General features: G+C 36.1%; 1 protein-coding gene across 12 annotated transcripts in view; it reads left to right on the plus strand.

Annotated features, from left to right (window-relative positions):
* Positions 1–22,397, plus strand: part of LOC114645970 (F-actin-monooxygenase MICAL2-like) — a 353,538-nt gene that overhangs the window by 130,601 nt on the left and 200,540 nt on the right. For all 12 annotated transcript variants that reach the window (XR_007934100.1, XM_051922735.1, XM_051922734.1 and 9 more), the window contains 4 exons: positions 6,160–6,315; positions 8,270–8,370; positions 17,574–17,831; positions 18,502–18,617. Coding sequence is in view for 11 of the 12 variants with exons in the window: in XM_051922735.1 (XP_051778695.1) it covers positions 6,160–6,315; positions 8,270–8,370; positions 17,574–17,831; positions 18,502–18,617 (631 nt within the window). In the remaining variant the exon portion in view is untranslated. The remainder of the gene's footprint in view (positions 1–6,159; positions 6,316–8,269; positions 8,371–17,573; positions 17,832–18,501; positions 18,618–22,397) is intronic.

Here is a 22,397-nt window from a genome sequence, read left to right on the forward strand (position 1 = left end):
CCATGCTCATTTTGATGGTCTAATGAAATACTAATCAGGTTATACATTGTAATAGACGGCCAGGAATCCGCCGGGACACCTGGAGGAAGGAGGGACCAGGAGAGCGGCACTTCTCTTCCCTGGGCACCTGCACGGTTCTTGATCCCTGGGGGACAGCGCTTCCAGTACACCAGGAAGTGCTGACAGACCAGGGATGGTGTACGCTCAGAGTGCTTCCGCGTGCAAGGGCTTTTGCCACACTGGGGAGTGCTGCCGGAAGTAGTGTAATAAACGTGTGTGTGTTTGGACATTCCGGTGTCATGTCTGTCTGTGGCCGGGCTAACTATTACAACATGCATACATGACATGCAGTGTATACTGAATGCACTTTGTAACATTTGCATCCAAAGGGCCTGTTATTACCTAAACATAATGAACACAGAAAATAATCTGTTTCATTTTCCTCCCCAAATCCTCAAATAATTACCTTCAGTTCTGAGTACTTCATATAATAGCTCAGGCAAAATAGTTTGCTTAACACTGTGTTTTGGGAATGGCTTGGAGTCAGGTGCTAGTTTCAATATAACACATATACAGTAGTAGAACATACTGAGAATGTTTCAATTTTTAAACACATTTCTGATAAAAAGTCAGCTTTCCTTGAAATAAACTACAGCATTATTATAAACCAGTATTTAAATGGTTACTAATAAAGTTTAGTATTAAGTTTTTAGTCAGTTTATATTATTCTGCATTAACAGGAACTCCATTATAATTTATTTTTGGGATTTCTAAAGGCATATCCTCTGGATATTAAAGGTCTACACACCCTTATTAAAATTTCAGCTTTTATTGATACAAAAGCCAAAATAAACCAAATTCATTACAGACCTTTTTTACTTTTCATTACAAAATGTTTTAAGTGAAAACATATGGATATTTTTAGGAAAACCAGTTAGAAGTAAAAACAGAAATACTTCCAATGCTGAGGTTTTATGATCCTTTAACTAAGATTTTAAGATGAAGCACCTTTTGCTTCAAGTACAACTGTGAAATGAGTACCATCCCTAAAAATGTTAATGTTAAAAGGTTAATTCCCTCCTTGTAGTTTCAAAAATATCACCAAAAACTGATTCATGGACTAGCAAATAGAACGTGGTTAAATTATCATAATAACTCTTTGCTTGGCAAGTGTATTTTCTTAACATTAAGCCCGCTAACATTTTACTGAATATACTGGTAACTATCCACACTCATTTGCACAGTATGCTAACAAGTTTGTTAAAATCAGAATTACAAAGCATGAGCTCTGCAACATTCCCCAAGCATCAATGCAGGGACATCCTGCTTTTTCCACAGCAAATGACAAGTGAACGAGCACCCACTCAAAAAAAGCTTTTTACCTTCATAGGTCTGGCTGGGCTATACCTTTGTTTTTAAAAACATGAAATCCATTAATTTTAACTTGGTTAAAGAAAATGACAGATTTCCCTATACATCAATTGTGGCCATTTGCATAAGTCAGACTCTCTGTTTTTCAGCTGGTGTGGTTTTGAACCATTACTCCATCTACTTTTAATAAATAGGTGGAATTGTGCTCCCATAGTAGTTGAATTTTTATCAATATGTTTTCTCAAAAAACAAAATACTAAGAGGAAATCATGAAGTAGTTTCTTGGAAAGATCAGAGGTTTTGCAGAAGGTGAATAACAGAAACTGGAGGTTAAAAGAAATAGAACAGTGCAGACACCTGCAAATCAAGATAAATGGTTTTGAAGTGGATCCTAGGAGCACTTGAAATCTGGGTGTAATGTGACAAAGTACTTCAGTGAGGCAGTTGAGTTCAGCATAACTACAGGAGCTAATTGAAAACTGGCCAGTTGCTACAGTCCAGCTGAGAGATACAAACCTGGAACAGGAGTAGACGTATCATTAGTGAAGAACAGTCTGATCACATAGATTTTGTGAAGAAAGAAGCAATAGGATTGGGTCAGTGAAGTCAGGGTTATTTTTTTTCCTTCTCTATTCTGAGCTACCTTTTGAACTTATGAAACATAAACGCTCCAGGAATTCAGATTTTATAAAACAATATAGTTTTAGTAAATTAATATGACACTCTATATAGTACACTTGAAAAGGGCAGAACATAATAATACAGTCAGTTTTTTGTAACTGTCAATTACACATAAAACAGATGAACTATGAAACTAACATTTTTAATCTAAATTTAGATGTTTTTCCGTGTTTATTCCTTGTTTTAATTGATTGACTGCAATGTGAGTTCCTCAGATTGCTTACAAGTTTATAGACCATGAAAATTTACATTTACCTCACTTAGACCAGACTGATGTCAGGCGTTTAGCTTTTAATTTTAGGTTTCAGACAACACTTTTTCTACCAGACCAAACCACAGCTTAAATGTCCGCGTTCCATTGAATTGTTCGTGTTTTCTTTGACATCAGTGGAAGAATTTTCTATGTTAACCATTGATAATAAATTATATTACATTATGTTTACAATTTATTTAGTTTAATATGGTTAAAAATATATTTATTTTCTTATTTACTAGAGTCTACAAGATAAAAATATAGCTTTTGAAGTAATGATTACACTAACATATGTGTTATGGGTAGGTATTCATTTATCTTATAACAATATAATGTAACATTCCCAAACTCACCTAATGCAATTCAGGGTCATGGATACCTGCAGACCAGCACCATGATGTACAAGACTGGAAACAAACATGGATGAGTTACTGGTCCATTGCAATGACTAGTCACACACTAAAGCATGGTGATTAGCACTGCTGCCTTATGCAGTAGCTTCAGCAGATAGGGAAGTTGTATTCTCTCCCCGTGTCTGCGTGGTTTTCTTTATTCAGGTTATCCTGTTCTCATTACACATGCCAAAAGATGACTGAGCTCAACAGCATGTATGTACGTTTGATTGGCAAATCTAAATGTACTCAGTTTAGAGAGTGACCAGTGATGTACTGGTGTCAATATCTAAGTATGATTCCTGTTTTGTGTCTGTGGCTATTGATGTGGGAACTGGACCCTATGACTTGAAAACTGAGTTTAATGAGTTCTGTAAATTGTTAAATTCCTTTGAATCTGGCATATACAAGTTGACTAAATATATCTTCACAAGTGATCCAAGTGGATGAAACAGAATAAAAGGTAGATATGTTTTTAGAGAGATGTTTATAGCCTGCCACAGCTACCTTTACATTTTTCCACATTGCACTGTAATTACCAGTACCTGCCTAGCTGCAGTGTAACTAAGCATTATCCTCTTTAATAAAATCCCTGTTTGCGTCCAGGTGTCCGTGTGTGGGTGTCTTCTGGTGAAGTGCGCATGCGCGGGGCACGGTGCGATGCGCGATATTACTGTCAGAGAAAGTTAGAGGCGTTTTACGGAAATACAAACCAGTATTACTGCGAGAGGAAATTAAAGGTACACAATACAGTGACGCATATTACAGCCACATACAAGCCAGTATTACTGTCAGAGGAGATTAAAGGCAACGTACATGCCAGCGGACATACAAGACGGCATCCTTCAATAAGGGTGCGCACAAAAAGGCGACCTCAATTGAGCGCGGTGAATAAAGGCGTTCGTAGATAATTTAGTTCAAATGGCTCTGGAATATGTGAAGAGCAACAAAGGTGCAGATCTTTATTTACGCGCGCCTTTTTTCGCTGCGCCCAATTGAGGTTGCCCTTTTGAAGCTCGCCTTTTTGTGCGCGCTCTTATTGAATAGAGCCGTACAAAACAGTATTACTGTCACAGAAAATTAAAGACACACAATACACGGCGGCAGCCCACGAAGAACGGTCAGCTCAGCAAGTAAACATCAACAAAAGAAAGGCTGAAAGAAAGAAAAATACGACCAACAAAAAGAATGACGTCAAAGTCCCTTGCCATTTAATATAGACTGTTCCTACTAATGTTTATGCACTACTGTTCTAGCGCCCGCTATTGTAACAGGCTAAATGACTAGTTACTATATATTTACTGTGTAACTTGAATAAAGATAATGATGACTACTCATTTGCCATTCTTATTCCATATCTGATTGCACAATTAACTATGCTGTTACTCAAGTTACGTAGTAAAGACACAGTATTAAATGTCTAGTTGTATCATACTCTGGAGGGTAATCTTTGAGTGATTACAGTACAATTAACAGACAATTTATTTAATTTTTTGCTGAATAGTTCACTTAGTCTTAAGTTCTTTTAGTATTGATTTTCATTTCTTTCTTGAAAACTGATTATTTTAATAGATTCTTGAAGATGAAAAAATTCAGATAGATAAATGTTTTTCTTTTTTTTCTATATTCTTTCATATTCACCATATGAATGTAATAATACTAAGAGAAGTTAAATCGTAAACGAAATCAATGTTGAATACATTCATCATGGCTGTATAGGGAGGTATAATTGAGACTAATCAAAATTAAAACGAACACAGGCACTTTTTACCTTTTTTGAACTCTTATGTGAATTAGAAACAACTGTATCATAGTGAACATTGACAAACATGGTTTGCAGTTTCAAACCACAAATCTTCTATTGGAAGGTCAGCTCATGCCTTGAAAGCTGCATTTACGTAGACTTCATGGTAATATAGATACATAAGTAGGGCCACTTTACTGGAATCAGTGATCATCTGAACATGGAAACACATATTTGTGGTTTACTTTGTCCCTCTAATATGATATCTGTACCAGTGTCCACAGCAAGGTACTGTATATAAGCAATAATATAGATTTATTTTAATTTTGCCAAGCCCAAAGACGGACATTTTTTCATTATTTATCATTAAAATGCAATAGAATCATTGTGCAGGTGTGGCGTATTAATGACAAAATTAGTTAGCTGTGATGACTGTGAGTATTTTTTTGGTTCTTATTTTGCTCACGTTGCTGCTGTAACAGATTTTAGCACTCAATAAGTGATAATAATAAAAGTAACTTTTGAAAATATGTGAATGTGTATTTTTTCCAAAATCATATACTAAGTGCCATTAAATTAAGCTTAGGATAAAAGATTAAAAGTGACTTCATGGTTTTTCATGCATCTTTAGTACATTTCAGATTTTATCAAGACAAGAAGCTGATTTGAATTGGAGGGTTTATTGTATCATTTTCATACATGCAGATTGTAGAGAAAAGCCAAGCAAAATGACGCCTTTTATTGGCTAACTAAAAAGATTACAATATGCAAGCTTTCGAGGCAACTCAGGCCCCTTCATCTTGCCTGAAGAAGGGGCCTGAGTTGCCTCGAAAGCTTGCATATTGTAATCTTTTTAGTTAGCCAATAAAAGGTGTCATTTTGCTTGGCTTTTCTCTATATTCATAATGGCTAACACGGTACAACACCCTAGTACTGCATACATGCAGATTGATACTTACCTCATTTTGTCTTCATAAACCTTTTTAATTATATCTTGAATGTGGATAACATAACATTCTCAGATCTACTTAAAACATATTCAAAGTGACGAGGGGCCAGAGCCTGTCATCGCAGCACTGGGTGCATGACCAGAAACAGCCTACAAACACGCATTCTTATATAGCACCCAGTTTAGAATTAAACAAACCTTCTTGTTTTTGGTGATGTGGGAAAAAACCCCACTCACACACTAGGAGAATATGCAAACTTCAAACAGACAATGATATGGGTTTCATAGTCCTTCGTTTTACATCACCCATGGATGTGTGACTGGGAAAATTCAACCTGTAAGCAGTTACTCTAAACAGAAAGTTAATGGTTTCATATGTCCATGGTGGTACAAGGTTCTTAGTAAAAGTAAGTAAAAGCATTCTATAAATGGAGCATACCTTAGAAAAGCTATTGACACAACTGAAATTTTCGGTGAGTATATCAACAGTTAAAAAGAATCTTAGGCATTACTACATTTCGCCTTTATTATCAATGATACTGCCTCTTGCTTGGCTTATTTATTTATAGATGAAGAATATCTTGATTAAATATGAACACCACTTGTGTTAATGTTGTATTGAAGTCATCCTCCTGCAGGAAATAAATCATTTTTGTGTTCAGGTGATACTTTCTTAACTGCAAGATTGTTAAGATGTCCTTTAAAGCTAATATTATGTATCATGCAAACATATGTAAGAAATGTAACTATTCTTTTCTAAATTATTCAGGTTTTAGAAGAAAAGAGTTCAGAGGAAAACTGGCAATAGCAATCACAGCAAACTTTATTAATAGAAATACAACTGCAGAGGCCAAGGTAGAGGAAATTAGTGGCGTAGCTTTCATCTTCAACCAGAAATTCTTTCAGGACCTTAAAGAAGAAACAGGTGGGTTCCAAATTCCACTCTTTTAGTGACAGATTAATTATGGTGAAGAAATACAGACAGACGTTCATGTCTGCCAGTTATCTGTAATGCACCAGGTGTTATTTTTTCCAAAGTAACCATATTGTTGAGCAGAAAGAAGGTCCAGAACTTAAGTTAAGAATAGATGAACCAGATTGTTTGGAGCCTTTCATCTTAGAAGAATTTGCCTTTTGGGTCTTAAGTAACATTTTTACCTGAACGACAGTAGCAGGAATTTTCCAACATTTGTGGGAGTATTTTTACAGGTGGTTTATCTATGGCTGGGGGATGGCTCACTCACTGGTTCCATTAATTGGCATGCAGTACAGAATGTAAAAGAATTTGAGATTATCAGATTCCCTGCCTCTTATTTGGAATGTGAGCAAAACACAAACTAGTATTCTCCAAGGAATTCTGATGAAATGATGTATCTGTTTTATATAAGTAGGAACGTCTTCATTCAGATCCCGATGCCCCTATTGTTATAATACTTTAATGTACTCTTTTGCTTCTCCAGAATTAGATTTTTCTCATCAGGTTCTTTTTTTATGTTAGATAGGTATACTGCAAACATTTAGATAACCAGTATTTTCCATTTGCCTAGTTTTTACTCCTAGGTTTTCTCCTCGAAGTGTTCTGGTTCATTCCATTCATTTCCATCCCATCCAAGTTTTATTCCTTCTTTGTGACAGTTGCATTCAGGGTTAATTTGGTATCCCTCTAAAACCTTAAAAGATTGGTGAAAGTTGTAAAATATCAAGCCCATAACAGTATATATCTATATATATATATATATATATATATATATATATATATATATATATATATATATATATATATATATATATATATATATATATATATATATATATATTTGTTAAGATTCATGTAGTCTTTCATGTATAAAGAAAGTATTTTTTATATATAAAACAATTATGGGAAACAATGATTGGTGACACAAGGGTTTGTACTACTGCCAGTATCCTTGGTTTAAATTCCACACCCTTTAAGTTTGCATGGTCTCCCCGTGACTATGTGTGTTTTTCTCTGGATACTCCTTGGTTCTCCCTCTCCTTGTCTCTAAAGGAATATGGCAATTTGTGAGTGGGTGTGCACAATTGGGTCCTGCAATTAATTGGCAGCTGGCCTGGGACTGCTTTTTGCCTGACGAACAGTCCTGCTTGTTAGGCTACTTTCCTCTGCAACCCTCAATTGAATTAATCAGGTTTCAGAATGTTATGTTGCATTATGTCCTATTATGTGTAGTAACAGCAGAACAGAATTATAGTACAAAGAATTTCAAACATAGACATTCATGTGTGGGGATTTGAAAATATATGCAATTTGATTAAGTAATAGAGAAAGAGAGGTTAGCGCGTTGCTGCACCCACCACAAGACAAACCACCTCAGGACCCCAGATTAGGACCCTCGTGCAGCCATGCAACGTGTGACACCTCAGCACCACACTAGTTCAGATGGAATGGAACAGTGTGAGGTTTTTTTATGGTGGCTGGGGTGCCAATCCTGTCATCAATTAAGTAATAATATACATTAAAAAGCTGCTAAGTTATCAGATAATTCAGATGTAAATAATGTACAGTATTATTCATTTTACGAGGGTAAAATTAAATGAAGAGATGTACAAGTAACTTCTCCTTAAAGATTAACAAAAGATCCATAATAAAAGACCTGAGAGAGAGCCAACAGTCGTACGATTTTAGAAAAATCTAAAAGATCACTTTTCACACATGTGCAATTCACGTTTACTTGGGATTAAATATTTGTAAAATTAGCTGTCCATTCATTTTTGTGACACCTTGTTTCTAGTCAATATTATGGTGATAAGACAGAAGTACATTGTATAATGAATTTATTATTATTAAATCATGCTAGTTCGTCTGTTTTGTTGAAATGCCACATAATTTATAATTTCAGGAATTGACCTGGAGAACATTGTTTATTATAAAGATAACACCCATTACTTTGTGATGACAGCAAAGAAACAAAGCCTGCTGGATAAAGGAGTCATTATTTATGTAAGTAGCAGACAGCACTGCTGTTACTGAAGTTTACATTAAACCATAACCGTATTCTTTAAATTCACTTTGAATCTAGGAGCCTGTGGAAGTACTCTGTTTAAACGTAAATTACCATACCCTGGCCTTTAATTGAAAGCAAAAATTCTCAGAGCTTGAAGCTTTAATCAAAATGATTATGACTGTAAAACTATGCTAATTTTAGAGGTAATATACAGTGTAATGTTTAGGTGGTGCATTGACACTGCAGGTTAGATTTTCACCTGACGTTTATTTTTAATTAAGCTGGACTGTGTTTGTGTGATTTTCTTTGTCAGGCTGATTGTCAAATATTTATTGTTAAGTGCAAGTGTCTTTTGTGCAAATGACTGACATTCTGTTATAGTTGACATATTTTATTTCGTTCTGCTAGATTATAGGTGTGACATTGATAATGAATGTTAATATTACATTTGTTCATATAGAACACTTTCATTAACTTTCCTAAATTATATTTTACTACTAAAGGCAGAACATTTCATTATGTTCAGTGCCCTCTATATGTTTATAGGTAGCAATTGTGTGCTTCTTAACTTCATGTTGAGCGATGTAAGTAGAGAATGAATAATTTTCACATCTCCAGCATACTATACTGTAGATGGTAATATGTCAGAAGGCAAGGAGACAGAAGGTAAAATCCTTTTCCAGAGTTGATAGTGCCATAAATGAATTACATGTTAGTCAAACAAGATAGTAAGAAATTAGAATAATTAGTATGTAATAATTATTCAATTGTAGAGGAAATTACCAGAGGTTCAGCATTTAAATTAATTAGGTACATCTATCTATGTATACAATCCAACATCTGTCTGTCTGTATGTCTGTCCATGTTTCATGCGAGAACTACTTGACAGATTTAGATCGTTTTTTTTCTATAATTTGCTTGAACATTCTGGTGTGATTTTGCGACCTCTCTCATAGTGCTAAGTATCATAGTTCGCTTGCGGACATATTATGCAGTTTAATGATGGTAAAGTTGTTCAAAAGTCGCTTTAACGTGTCGGGGGATAGAGATTGTTAACATTAACTAATGATGGTAAAGTTGTTCAAAAGTCGCTTTAACGTGTCAGGGGACAGAGATTGTTAACATTAACAGAAAGTGTAGTTGGTTTACAAAAAATATTTACTATTTATTTCTTTTCTACGACATGTTCAGTGCAATACAACTTTTGACAAGCACCTCTGGATATTTTACTAAGTCTAAATTCCTCTTTGGATGGTTGAAAATATGTTGTCAAAATTTTAGTTTAAGTTGTTTGTAAAATTTGTTCAATAAAAAGCTTCTATATTTTGACTGCAACTGTCATGCAATGTGATTCCTTCTCTTCAGTAGTGCCACCCCCTTGAAAACTTTATCACTTTATGGGGCTATGCAAACCTGTATTAATACTTGTGTGCAAATTAAAATGTTTTTTTGTACAATGTACAATGCTCATGACAGTGGAATAGGTTATTCTTAGCCAGTCTACTGCAGTAATTGCAGTGGAAAATGTGGTTAACATCCACTTGTGCATGGGAAAAAAATACAGTTGAATACCGTGAAACCGGTATAATTTTGTAAAATACCGTGATATAGAATTTTGGTTATACTGCCCAGCACTACTTGCGGTACCGATTTATGTGCACGAATCCGAGAGACACACAGCTGAGGGGAGGGTGGGGGCCAGGGCCCTCCTCACTTATGCGCCAGCCTCGGGACGTATCTTACATCCGCTCAGCTAGTGAACGAGAGAACTACTTAACGGATTTAGATCTGGCTTTTTTATAGAATTTGCTTGAACATTCTGGGTGATTTTGCTACTTTTCTTATCACACTAAGAATCAAGAATTGCTTGCAGGAGCGATATATTCACGCTAATCCGAGACAGAGGCTGCAGGCCAAGGGGAGGGGGAAGCGTCACGTCAGGAGTAGGGAGCCAGGCATGGCCCTTCTCGCTGTCCTGTTTCACTTCTACATGGGTGAAGCCACGGGGGACTGCTAGTCATTCATAAATGACTGTCAAATTCTAAAGAAGTTCTGGACAGTTAATCTTAAGCCATTTGTTTTGTAATTTTAAGCAAAACAGGGCATTGTTTTTCCACTTTGTGATAGTGGGTGAGTTTTGACAATGTGCTAGCAAGGTAAAGCAAATTATCAGAATAGACTGTTTGTTCAGTAGTAAAATACCATCTGTCATTACCTCCAGACAGATTTGTTAGAGTTTAGGGATTGTTATGAATCCAAAGTTAAATACGCAAACATTTTATTTGAATAAGGTATGAATGTGGAATTTTTCGAAAACATGTAACTCTGTGAGACAGATGACTGCTAACAGCATTCACAACTGGGGTTTGATCTGGGTACTTTTTGATAGTTTGAGTTATGAAAGACACTGTATATGTGAGGTATAATTTTAGTTGAATGTGACCATGCCTTGTGCCAATTAAGTTCATTGGTAGCTGATTTCCATTCGTTATCTTTAATTCTGATTGAAAGATTCAGTTCTCAGTACTATTTCAGAGTGAATTCTTGAAAAAACCCTGGTAAATTTTGGAGATGCTGCCTACTATCATCATGGCTACTAGATAGTATAGCTCCACAGCAGCTTTTAAGAGAAAATGTTATGAAATGATGTACGGTATTTGTGTAAGACTTGTTGAAAAATTAGCAGATATATCATGAATGTAAAAATCTCTAAAGGGCTCAATATCAAACATCTTCCATGTGTTAAAAATTGTGTTATGATAGGAATATATGATTGACAGCAATTGATAACCTCAGCTTTAAAATGTTTCTTGATGGTTGTTAGAGGTGATTGGTGTACAAAGCAAAATATACTGAGAACAGTTTGAGCAAGATTTCCACACCTTAGCTAACCAAGAAGGTCCAATTTCATTTCTTTCTTATTCCTTCCATATTTTGAACATTACATTCACAAAACATAATAGCAGAGTTGCAGGTTAGGCAACACCATATCTCCTTTTTAGTCCATTGCTTCTTTGTGTTCCAAATTAACAAAGTTACAATTGTTTCCTGATTTTTGTTTTGATTTGTTACTTTATATATACAGAATTTAAAATTAAAAAATCTGTCCCTTTCCTTACATAGCATTACTCATAAATATGACCTTAAGAACACCCTTACAGCAAATCCTAATTTCTGATGTAAACATCTCATTTCCTGTCAAAACATGTCAAATGCTGCGCAGAGTGATAAAGCAGTAACCAAATGCTGAGGTATGTGTCAAGGTGAAGAGGGAGGGTGAAACCTGTACCTTTTCCCACAGTCATAGCAAATGCCTCTGTAGCATCATTATATTCGGTGATTAACATCTATTTGCTCATTAGCAGTGGCCATTTTGTGTGGCCTCTGTACATTTTCACAAATGATTACATTCAAAGCAACTTAAGCAGTTAGAGTAATCATATCATGATAGCAGTAAACAGATTTTGGATGGACAGGCATTTAAGCAAAGAATATCAGTGTTAAATTCTGATTAAGCTAGTGTTGGACTAATGCATCAAGACATCATGGGCTATTTTACCCATGCTACTACACATGACATACTGTAACCAAGTGAATGTTCTAGCACTAATCTAACTTAACGAGACCAGAGGCTCATTTTGAGCACATATCAGAGAAGTAAGAAGTAAATAACAGATCTTCATGTAAGACTTAAATTATCCTTAATTTATTGTATGGACGCTGCAAGCAATTGATTATTTACTCTTAATGTTTATATTATTTTAATTTATCAGTGTTTTTCAGCACTTTTATTTTGAAAGTCAAGTTTATCATCACGAATGTGCACATTTGTAGACACTCAAAAAATTACACATAAAATTACAGCTACGACAACATTTTTATTTCTATAGCACATTTTCATGCAAATGATGTATTAATCTGTTATTAATTGACTAATATTTAATAGTTAAACTTTTGAGTCAGCCAATTAAAATGGTGCACCAATGTATTTTGTCATTTCTTGACATTGCTGATGATTCTTTTAGTAGCTGGTAAACCAGGATATTTTGGAGATGTGCCAGATGTGTCTGCCCTCACTAAACTTCTGTGTGATATTACAAAAAACATCTTTTAGATGAACTTGTAAGAGCGCTCTATGAAAAAGAAGCATGTCTTCATTTGAAATACTGTAATAAAGTCAACAGAATTCATGATGCTGATGTTTTTGGACCACTAGGAAATGGTAGCTGTGGTGTATATCCCAGCAAAAACTTAATGTTGTGTTAAGTGTTATGTTATGTGTGTTCTGTGCTCTACACACATGCAGCTTCATCTTAGCAATGAAGCTTTTGGTGTAATTTTCTGGGTAACTTTGCAAAACACTAATAATCAATATTTTTGTATTTCAATAATCAATTATTTAGCAGATACTGTTGATTTTATTTGTATGCATCTCCGTTTTTCAAGCATTCTTGTTTTCTGTAGAATGTCAAACTTTTAACTTAGTCTTAAGTTCTGTACATATATATATTTGTTTAATGCATTTTTTGCTTTCTGTTTACACGCTAACACTCTTGGTTTCTTTTAATTCATAACTAGGGGGCCCCGCCCCCTGCTCGCTTCGCTCACCCACCCCAGGGTTTGGTTTATCGGATATACAATTAAAAGAGATTGTTATTTTCATGGGAATTGTTACATACGTATTACTATGTATACTTTTACTTTAAAACTTTAGTAAAACAATATTTGGAATTAACTTTTTCTTCAAGATGGCACTGAATTTTGATTCCGTGTTTGGACTTACATCGTGACAATGCAACGTACAACTGCCTGTGAGTGAATATCGTTTCTTTCTCTCTAATAAATAAAATGACTTTCTTGAATGTTTGTCCATGCTTTTTCTTCTTCGCTTTGTTGTTGACGTCTCATCTAGAACGTATAAAATTATTGTCCAAAAACATTCACATGACTGAGGTTAGATGGCCGGTGTCTTGTTTGAAAATAGTTGTAAGTAGGGCGTAACTTGAAAGAATCTCATGTTAAAAGTCTCCATCTCATGGGACTAAATACCGTGCCAACGCTTTTGGAATCTTTTAATTCTTGCTGGCAACACGAATTAGACGTTCTACAAGTCTCCGACTTAAAGTTTAAATCCGAACAATATATTTGATCTCTTTTTGCCCTTCCGTTATTTCACCGAGTAATAATTTCTGCTTGTTTGCGCTAATGTGATCTTTCCTATCCTTTTTTTGAGACTTTGGAATTTTTGTACTTCCATTATCTCTAACCAGCTGTGCATGTGTACCGTGCCAACATTTTTGAATTCTTTACAACGTTTTACTTTGTCATCTACTCTTTGTCCTTTATTTCTGTTCATTTCTGGTTTAAGCTTTTTGTCACGGGATGTATAACGGTGTTCGCGTTGTAAAGGGTGGGGGGGGGGGGTATGATCGCATGCTAAGGAGATGTGGTCGGATCAGCAGCTGGCTTGCTGCTGCTGGCGAGCTGCACATTCTGCTTGTTGCGCTGCGCGTCGATCATTTAAAAGCCTGTACAGCAGCTGTCCTTTTGTCTCACGTTAAAGTGTCTCTCGCGGGACATCAGAGTGCCTTCCGAGAAGATCACGTCTTGTCTCCCTCCCAAGATTTTTTTTTAATAATAGAGAGATATATTTTATATAATAAAATATTTCACCATTTTAAATCAGTTTTCACATTTTTGTCAGTTTAGGCAATTTTTTGTCATTTTTTGTACTAAATCAATTAACATACAAATCTTGTATTTGAAAGGACAATCACATCATCTAGGGAAAATCTGCTATAGAAATGTGGAATGGCTGAAGATGTAAACAGTTTGAATGTGGGAGGATAATGGGTGGATATTCCTGAGGCACCTGAACATCAGTAAGCTTGATGCATTTATGGTTAGGAGAGAAAGTTTTTTCACAGCTGTCAGGATCTTGGGGTGTTTGTGCTTCTTTGCCATTTGTTTAGATCCTTTGTTTAATTTATGTATTGGTGTTTATGGTATCACACTTACATGTCATCATGCACACCACAGATTAAATGTTGCTAGGCTATTACAACAAACTATTCCTCCAATTCATGGAGGAACATACAGTAGGTAGTGAGGAAAAGAGTCATTTAAGCAAATGCAGGCCAGTACAAGGCTTCTAAAATGGATCCTAACAGAATGGTAAATGACCACACAGAGTGAAGTAGGGTTATGAGTTTGCAGGAGCATAAAAAAATGAGTGCACCAGGATTCTTGAATGTAGGCAAAGGAGAATGAAATAACGTCTGGGTATTTTCTGTATAGAACATTGGTTGAGGTGGCGCAGTGGTAGCGTTGCTGCCTCGCAGTAAGCAGACCAGGGTTTGCTTCCCAGGTCCTCCCTGCATGAAGTTTGCATATTCTCCCCGTGTCTGTGTGGGTTTCCTTCGGTTGCTCCGATTCGTGCTATTCGTGCTATCATTCTACCAAGACAAAAACTGCATGTATATTTTTTGTTTTCTAAGAGCTTTACCAATATATTTTGTGGTCCTTCTGTTCTCTCTCATTTATTTCAAAACATTTTATTAACTCAGATACTTCATGATGCATGTACACAGGTTTAAATGGAAGCAGTATGTCAGCTCAAGAGCTGCTGGTTCCTTTATCATTTGCACTTCATCATTAACCGAGGGCTAGTTAAAAACAATTAAAACCATAATGCAGCTCTTTAAGACTAAAATAGGCAATTAAATGTTTTGAATTGTAACAAGTGAATTAACTAAAACTAAGTCCAAAAAACATATTGCTTTATTAGTAATTAAATGGGTTCTAATTAAAAAACTGGTTAAAGCAAAAACATGCAGCCACTATGGACCTCCAGCACCATAACTGAGTACCCTGATTTAGAATTTTTTTAAACATAAAGGAAAATAACTGAACCACTGATTGTTTTAGTTTAGCAAAACATACAAAACCTGGAGTCTATTATATTGATTTAGTTGTCTCCCAAGCCCACTACACTGGTGAATGTGCATTATTTTTTTAAATAATGAATTCAATGCCCTACCCACTGAAAATGTTCCGTTCCATGGAACTAATCTAAAGCAGGGACTTATGCTGTTTTTTGAAAGTTTCTAGTGTCCAGTCGGTGCAATGGTGTGCTTTAAACACACATTTCATTAAGTCCCTACACTTTAGTTTCCTAATCCTACTTTTGTTCAGCTGAAATTTTCCTTCCAGAATAAAAGAGGTTGTTAAGATTTACCTTGTTCTTCTCTTGTGAGATTATAAATTCATCTATTCAGTTTCTGAGAAATGTTTTCTTTTTACGATTAAAAAAGATTACACTTCTCCAACTTTAATTTTCAGCTGTTCATCTTTTAGAGTTCAAAATAACCTCATGGACCTCTGCTAATTTTCATTAACACAGTTATTTTTCAGCTTTCGGTATTCATATTTCATCTAGTTTCAAGGTGGTGTGTTACCATTTATGTCACATGATTACTGGAGTCGAAAGTACGTACAATAGCAGGTGTTTTTCAAGCCTTGTCTTCTTGCACACTTAATGTGCTGTGCTGGTTTTCTTTGGATCCATTTACCTACTAAATACACTAAAAAGAACTTTTTGAAATGGTTATTTTGTGCTACAAGTTACACTTAGTGTTTAAGATTTACAGTGGGAAGTGTTTCAGCCTGAGCAACATAATTGCATTCTATCTATCTATCTATCTATCTATCTACAAGTCAGACAGCAAAGAATGTATATTAAACAACTTCATTGTGATCACACATATTCCTTAGTAATGCACATAAAGAAGGCAAATTATTAAAGGGGCAGAGCGGTGGCTCTTTGGGTAAGGATCTGCATTGGTATCTGGAAAGCTGCTGGTTCAAATCCCGTTACTGCCAGAAGGGATTCTACTTCATTGGAACCTTCAGTAAGGCCCTTAACCTGAAAATTGCTCTGGAGTGCTGTGCTGCACAATGGATGACCCTGCACTCTGACCCTAAAGGGTCAAGAAAAAAATTAAATAAAATATTATTTTATTGTTAAGACCCAAATTAAACCTGGGGCCTTCTAATTGGGCAAATGTATGTGTTGTTTAGCAGTCAGTTTAATTTGAAGTCAACCCAGCATGAAGACACTCTACCTTTATATTCTTGGTGTTGCTTCTTTTTTTGGTCTTCCTTTCCTTTTAGAATTTACAGATCGATGGTGTCAATGGAATCTACAATAACTTGGATTTGATTTTCTGTCTACATAAACGTACAAAAATATAAATGTGATTAGACAGACACCTACAAAACCTTTAAATGGCTTAATATGTCCTTAGCCCATCGCTTGGTTGGTCTTTGTTTTCTTTGCTTGTTTTTCTGCTCTGTTCCCTTTGAAGACTAAAAATATATGAACTTATTCTTATTCTGAATATGTTAGCATTTGGCACATGTACTGTGAATGAGTGAATTAGTGCCAGGTTAGACCATATTACAAGTTATTTCTGTTGTAATGGGCCATAATCTTTAAAGATTTTTAAATAAGTGGCAAATTGTTCTGCATTTGATAAATAAGAATGCAAACGTGGCAGGTAAATAGTTAGTTATGCTGTATCACAGCTCATGAGACGTTGATTCAAATCCCTGACGATATTATATGTGCACATTATGAACATTCTTGCTTTTTCCAAATAGGCTTTCTTTGATTACTTGTTTCCTCCCTTCTTCTAAAGACATACATATTAAGTTAGTTGGCAACTCTAAATTGGTATCAAGTGAGTCAATCTCCTGAGATGGATAGACATTCCTGTCAAGATAAATTCATGATTTGCCCACACTGAGGCCAGTATATGATTCAGCCCCCCATGAATTGTTGTGGAAAATAAAAATTGAGATCAATCAAAATGGGTAGGTCCTTTATGTTATGTTATTTCTAGATTGAGAAATCAGGTAGTGAAGTTTAATTAAGCTACCAGTCCAACTAAATGAAAGAACTGTTACCTAGCTAAACAAATCTGTTGAAAACAAATGGCTTAGGTTAGGGTTTGGCAAGAGTAAGGCATGAAAATGGCCCTATTTCCTTTCACAGAATGGAAGAGACTTTTATTAATTTGTTTCCTTTTATTGATATTTGTATTCCTGGAGTACATTACTCATATAGTGATATCTGAGGAGGTCAACATATCAGTATTTAAATTTATTTGTTGCTCATGTTGTCATTTACTTTTGTTAGGATTACACTGATACCGAGATGCTGCTGAGCAATGAAAATGTAAATCAGGAAGCTCTACTATCCTATGCACGGGAGGCTGCGGACTTTGCCACCAACTACCAACTGCCATCTTTGGATTTTGCAATGAATCACTGTGGTCAGCCTGATGTTGCTATGTTTGACTTCACTTGCATGTATGCTTCGGAGAATGCAGCACTTATCAGAGAAAGACGTGGGCAAAAACTGCTTGTGGCACTTGTGGGAGACAGTTTACTTGAGGTGTGTGAGTCTGGTGTTGCTCTCTTTCAGTCCTGAAGAAAAATGAGCTCCCCCCCCCCCCTTTGGCTTTGTTGACACTTTGCCAAAATATGTCGAAGCTGTGATAATACTCTTGGCAGTACACATACAGGACTCAAAGTTCAGCCGAAGACATTCTTTAGTGAAGAAAAATAAACTTTCTAAGTCCATAAGTTCCCATAACTAGGGAAAAAAATAACTTTGCAACATATTAGCCATAATTGAAAACACTTAGAATTTCTATGTACATTTCTTAATTAATTTCCTAAGTAAATGTGTAACTTATCTTTTTATTTATTTATTTAGAGAGAATATCTGGTCTGTCCTAGATAGTTTTTTGGTGTATTTTAGAAAAAAAAAGGCAAAGAGTATTTGGTGCAAGGTCACAACTGTACATTCTTATATTGTTTTAATCACAGTGAATCATATTTTATGTGTAGACAACAGGAAATGCATCAGATGGTGTGTAATAGCCTGGCTTAGCAAGCAGTTAAGAAAATGAATACAGAGTCCAGAATTTTTTTTTTTTTGCTTGTTAGAAGACCATTCAGAAAATTAATTCAAAGATTTTTGGTGTGTACAATGTTATTTTTTCAGTATTATGTTCTGTTTGTTTGGATTTACCCTTGTGTTTTTTGCTATGTCTTTTTAGCCTTTTTGGCCTATGGGGACTGGATGCGCCCGAGGTTTTCTAGCTGCGTTTGACACAGTATGGATGGTGAGAAGCTGGGCACTGGGCAGGGCCCCATTGGAGATCTTAGCAGAAAGGTACAAATGATCAAACTTTCACCGTTTATTTGCCTTGAAGTGGTTTTATGGTGCAGTTCTCAGCATACGTCTTGACCCTTGCGGGATCCCAGCGGGACGGTTGTCTGTGTGTAGTCTATGCATTGTGTTTTCTTTGGGTCTGTGATGAATCTACACATTTTACTTGCGTGCATTTGGGTTTCCCTGGGTATTCTGCTTTATTCTGTGGCTTATTAGATTAATTACTCATTATATGTGATCACCCAGGGTTTGATTTCTGCCTTGCACCCAGCCCTGCTAACATTGATCAAATTAAGCAGGTTTGCTAACATATGAATAATTTCATCAGTTATTTTAAGATTCAGGTCATGTTCTGAACATTCTTAAAGTCACTAATTTCAGTTCAAGATGTCCAGAGCCTATCCCACCACAATCAGGTGGTGGCCCATTTCAAGACTCGCAGCCAGGGGCAGCCTGGAGTGATGGAAGAAAACTTGAATTTTGCATTTCATTTTACTTGATATTTTTCTTTATTTTTGATTTTTCTATGATCCGGTGGTTTAGATGTAGAGATCCATCGTATTATTCGTGGAAGAGGTTGGTTTCTTATCAAAACAACCAGAGGTAAAGCAATGGTTCCATCTATTTTACACAGGCTACAGGAGGCACATATAATAAATACTGGAAATGGATTAAATAATTTGTTTTTTTTCTTCTGGCGTTTAAATCAAACAAAACCTCAAGAAAGCGCTTGAGAAAGAAAAGGTCAGCTACACTGCACTAGTGCCTAGGGTTCCTTCACACAAGTTTCAAATTTAGATCAAGGTTTAAAAACATGTTTTTCTTTGAGATTAACTGTCCCTGCCACGCTAATTCCTGTTTTAGACAGATAATATTTACTTGAATCTAAAACGATATGTCACGTTTGCCAGGTTCAGGAAACCTCATACATTTTGTACTGCTGGTTCTGGCTGTTCCGAGGAAACACAAATACACACTCACTGACTGCCAATAAAGAAATAAAGAAAGATACATCCTTGCTTATTAATATTTAAAAATAATAAATTTGAGCAACTCAAATTTATATTATCTATCAGTCTTCCTAAATCTTAAATTATAACTGACATTATTTGAATAATATATATTGCACCACAGACATTATGGATATTAACAAAAATCTAATTTGCCAGATTCTCTGAAGGCTTTCCTAAATTGTGAGCTTTGTGAGCTTCCAAGGTGTTTACAAAGAGCTTTTAACTTAAAATGCCCTACTGCAATATGGGCAGCTGTAAATTATTTTCCTCAGAAAAAATCGTGCGGCACATACAAAACATATTTTGCCCTTTTTTCAAATGTTTATGTGTTCTAAATTTAATTTGGAACATAAGTGGTAGTGTAACATTGTATTCAGTGTAACTTAAATTGTGCATTGTTTCTACTTCCAGCCAACACTGGTATGCAGTTTTGAATGTTTCAAAGAACTATGGCTGCCAGTACAACCTGAGGCAGTACAATGAGCTAGTGTTATAGCAATAGAGAAAGTGCAGTCAATTGGCAGGTTTTGATTAGCTATATTAAATAAACTATATTTGAGATCTAACTATAGTAATACATGGCTGAATATGATGTGGATATTTATATTAATATTGTGATGCACCTCTTTAAAGCCCTGCGGTGGGCTGGTGTTCTGTCCGGGGTTTGTTCCTGCCTTGCACCCTGTGCTGGCTGGGATTGGCTCCAGCAGACCTCCGTGACCCTGTATTAGGTTATAGCGGGTTGGAAAATGACTGACTGACTGATGACCTCTTTAAAAACTTCTGCTTATGTTTGTTCTAATATGAGCACAGAAATATAAGCTACAGCTTAAAGTGAGAGTCTCTCCTCTTCAAAAAAGTAGTAGGGAGTTGTACTGTGTTAGCCATTATGGATATAATGACAAGTCAAGCAAAATGACGCCAATAGTTTACCTCATTACCTAAATACATTTTGGCTGTTTTATAAATTTGCATAATTTTTGCATGTATCCAAATACTGGCAATACTGTACATCCATCCATCCATTTTCCAACCCACTGAATCCGAACACAGGGTCACGGGGGTCTGCTTGAGCCAATCCCAGCCAACACAGGGCACAAGGCAATCCCGGGCAGGGTGCCAACCCACCGCAGCAATACTGTACATGACACTAAAAATCATTAATCACAACAGTTAAGTTTCAGTTTTATGGTATATGTTTTTCATATTAGACTTCACTTTTTTGCATACTGTATTTTGTAATTAGTGGAAAGTTTAATTGTAAGACTAATAATATGCCCTATCTTAATTTGGTGGTGTGATGGATGGCAAGGAGGAAAAGGATGGACAGATGTCCAGCTGAGATTAACCCCATTCCGTGTGTCAGAGAAGAGGCTGGCATGGCATGCCAGAATGGATGGAATGGCTTCCTAGTAGGGTTGGACATAAGTCACTTTCCCAGTTGGGAGGCCAGCATAATGGAAGGTCGAGGAGAAGCTATCTTTCAAGACACTATGCTCCCTTGATATGCAATGTAGCAGTGCCCCTGGACCAGAGCTCCCATGTGCAGTTCCTAAGAGCATATTGGGAGCCATATTAGGCTGCTGGGAATGGCTGTCCCTACTCTGGGAAGCTTCCATCTGACCCTCCTCTTTTCGCTCAGGACGTCAATGTCAGGTGGAAGAGGACAACGGTTGCCAAGAGGAGTGAAAGAGGAAGTAAAAGAAAGGAAACTCGGTATAAATCTCCCTTAGTTTAATTTAGTTAGAATCAGCTAGTACATAACTTCACAATCAATGGAAATCCCTAAAAAAAAGTCTAAAAATCTGTTGATATCTGGAAAGGGCTACAGAGTAAGGCTACTAAACCATAGCGAGAGCCATAAGGTCTCTAAACTGTAGTGAATCTTTCCAGGAGTGACCAGCCTTACCAAAATTAACAGTACAGTGTAAAATCATCCAGGAAGTCACAAATTATCCTAAAAAAAATTTTGATAATTGTAGGCTTCTCTCACCTCAGCAAAGGGCAGTGTTCATAACTCCATAATCATAGAAACCCTGGGCGAAACAGTCTTCATTGTAGAGTAGCAAGGCAGAAACCACTGCTAACCAAGAAGAGCATAAATATCTCTTATCTATCTATCTATCTATCTATCCATCCATCCATCCATCCATCCATCCATCCATCCATCCATCCATCCATCCATCCATCCATCCATCCATCCATCCATCCATCCATGTTTGTCATGGTGCAGTAATGTGGCAATGTGTTGCAATTTGGTCAGACATGCAACTAAGAAATTCACTCTGTATGTGTGAACAATGTTATTCTTCTGCTACTATATAAATGTAATGAATTATTATTATTATTATTATTACTAATACTACTACTATTACATCATACCAACAGTCAAACATGGTACTGGTAGTGATATAGTGTGAGGGTGCTTTGTTACGCTAGGACATGGACAAGTTGCCAGAGTTAAAGGAGCCATGAATTTGGATTGCCCTAGTCAAATTTCTGATGTAAACCCAACAGAGATGCAGGGACAGGATACTTGAAAACCTGCCAGTGTTTGAGTTTAAAAAAGTTGCACAAGGAAGAGCTAAAGTTTCTCCACAGTGATATGAAAGACTGATATGAATGATAGAAGGCATTTGGTTACAGTCATCGTAGCTAAAGCTGGCAAGACCAGTTATTAAGTGTGCGGGGTAATTATTTTTTTCACTGGCAGATTTTGTTGGATAGGTTTGTTCATTCATTTTACATTTATATTTATTTGCTTAGC

Source organism: Erpetoichthys calabaricus, chromosome 2 (genome assembly GCF_900747795.2).
Source record: "Erpetoichthys calabaricus chromosome 2, fErpCal1.3, whole genome shotgun sequence".
Classification (NCBI taxonomy): domain Eukaryota; kingdom Metazoa; phylum Chordata; class Cladistia; order Polypteriformes; family Polypteridae; genus Erpetoichthys; species Erpetoichthys calabaricus.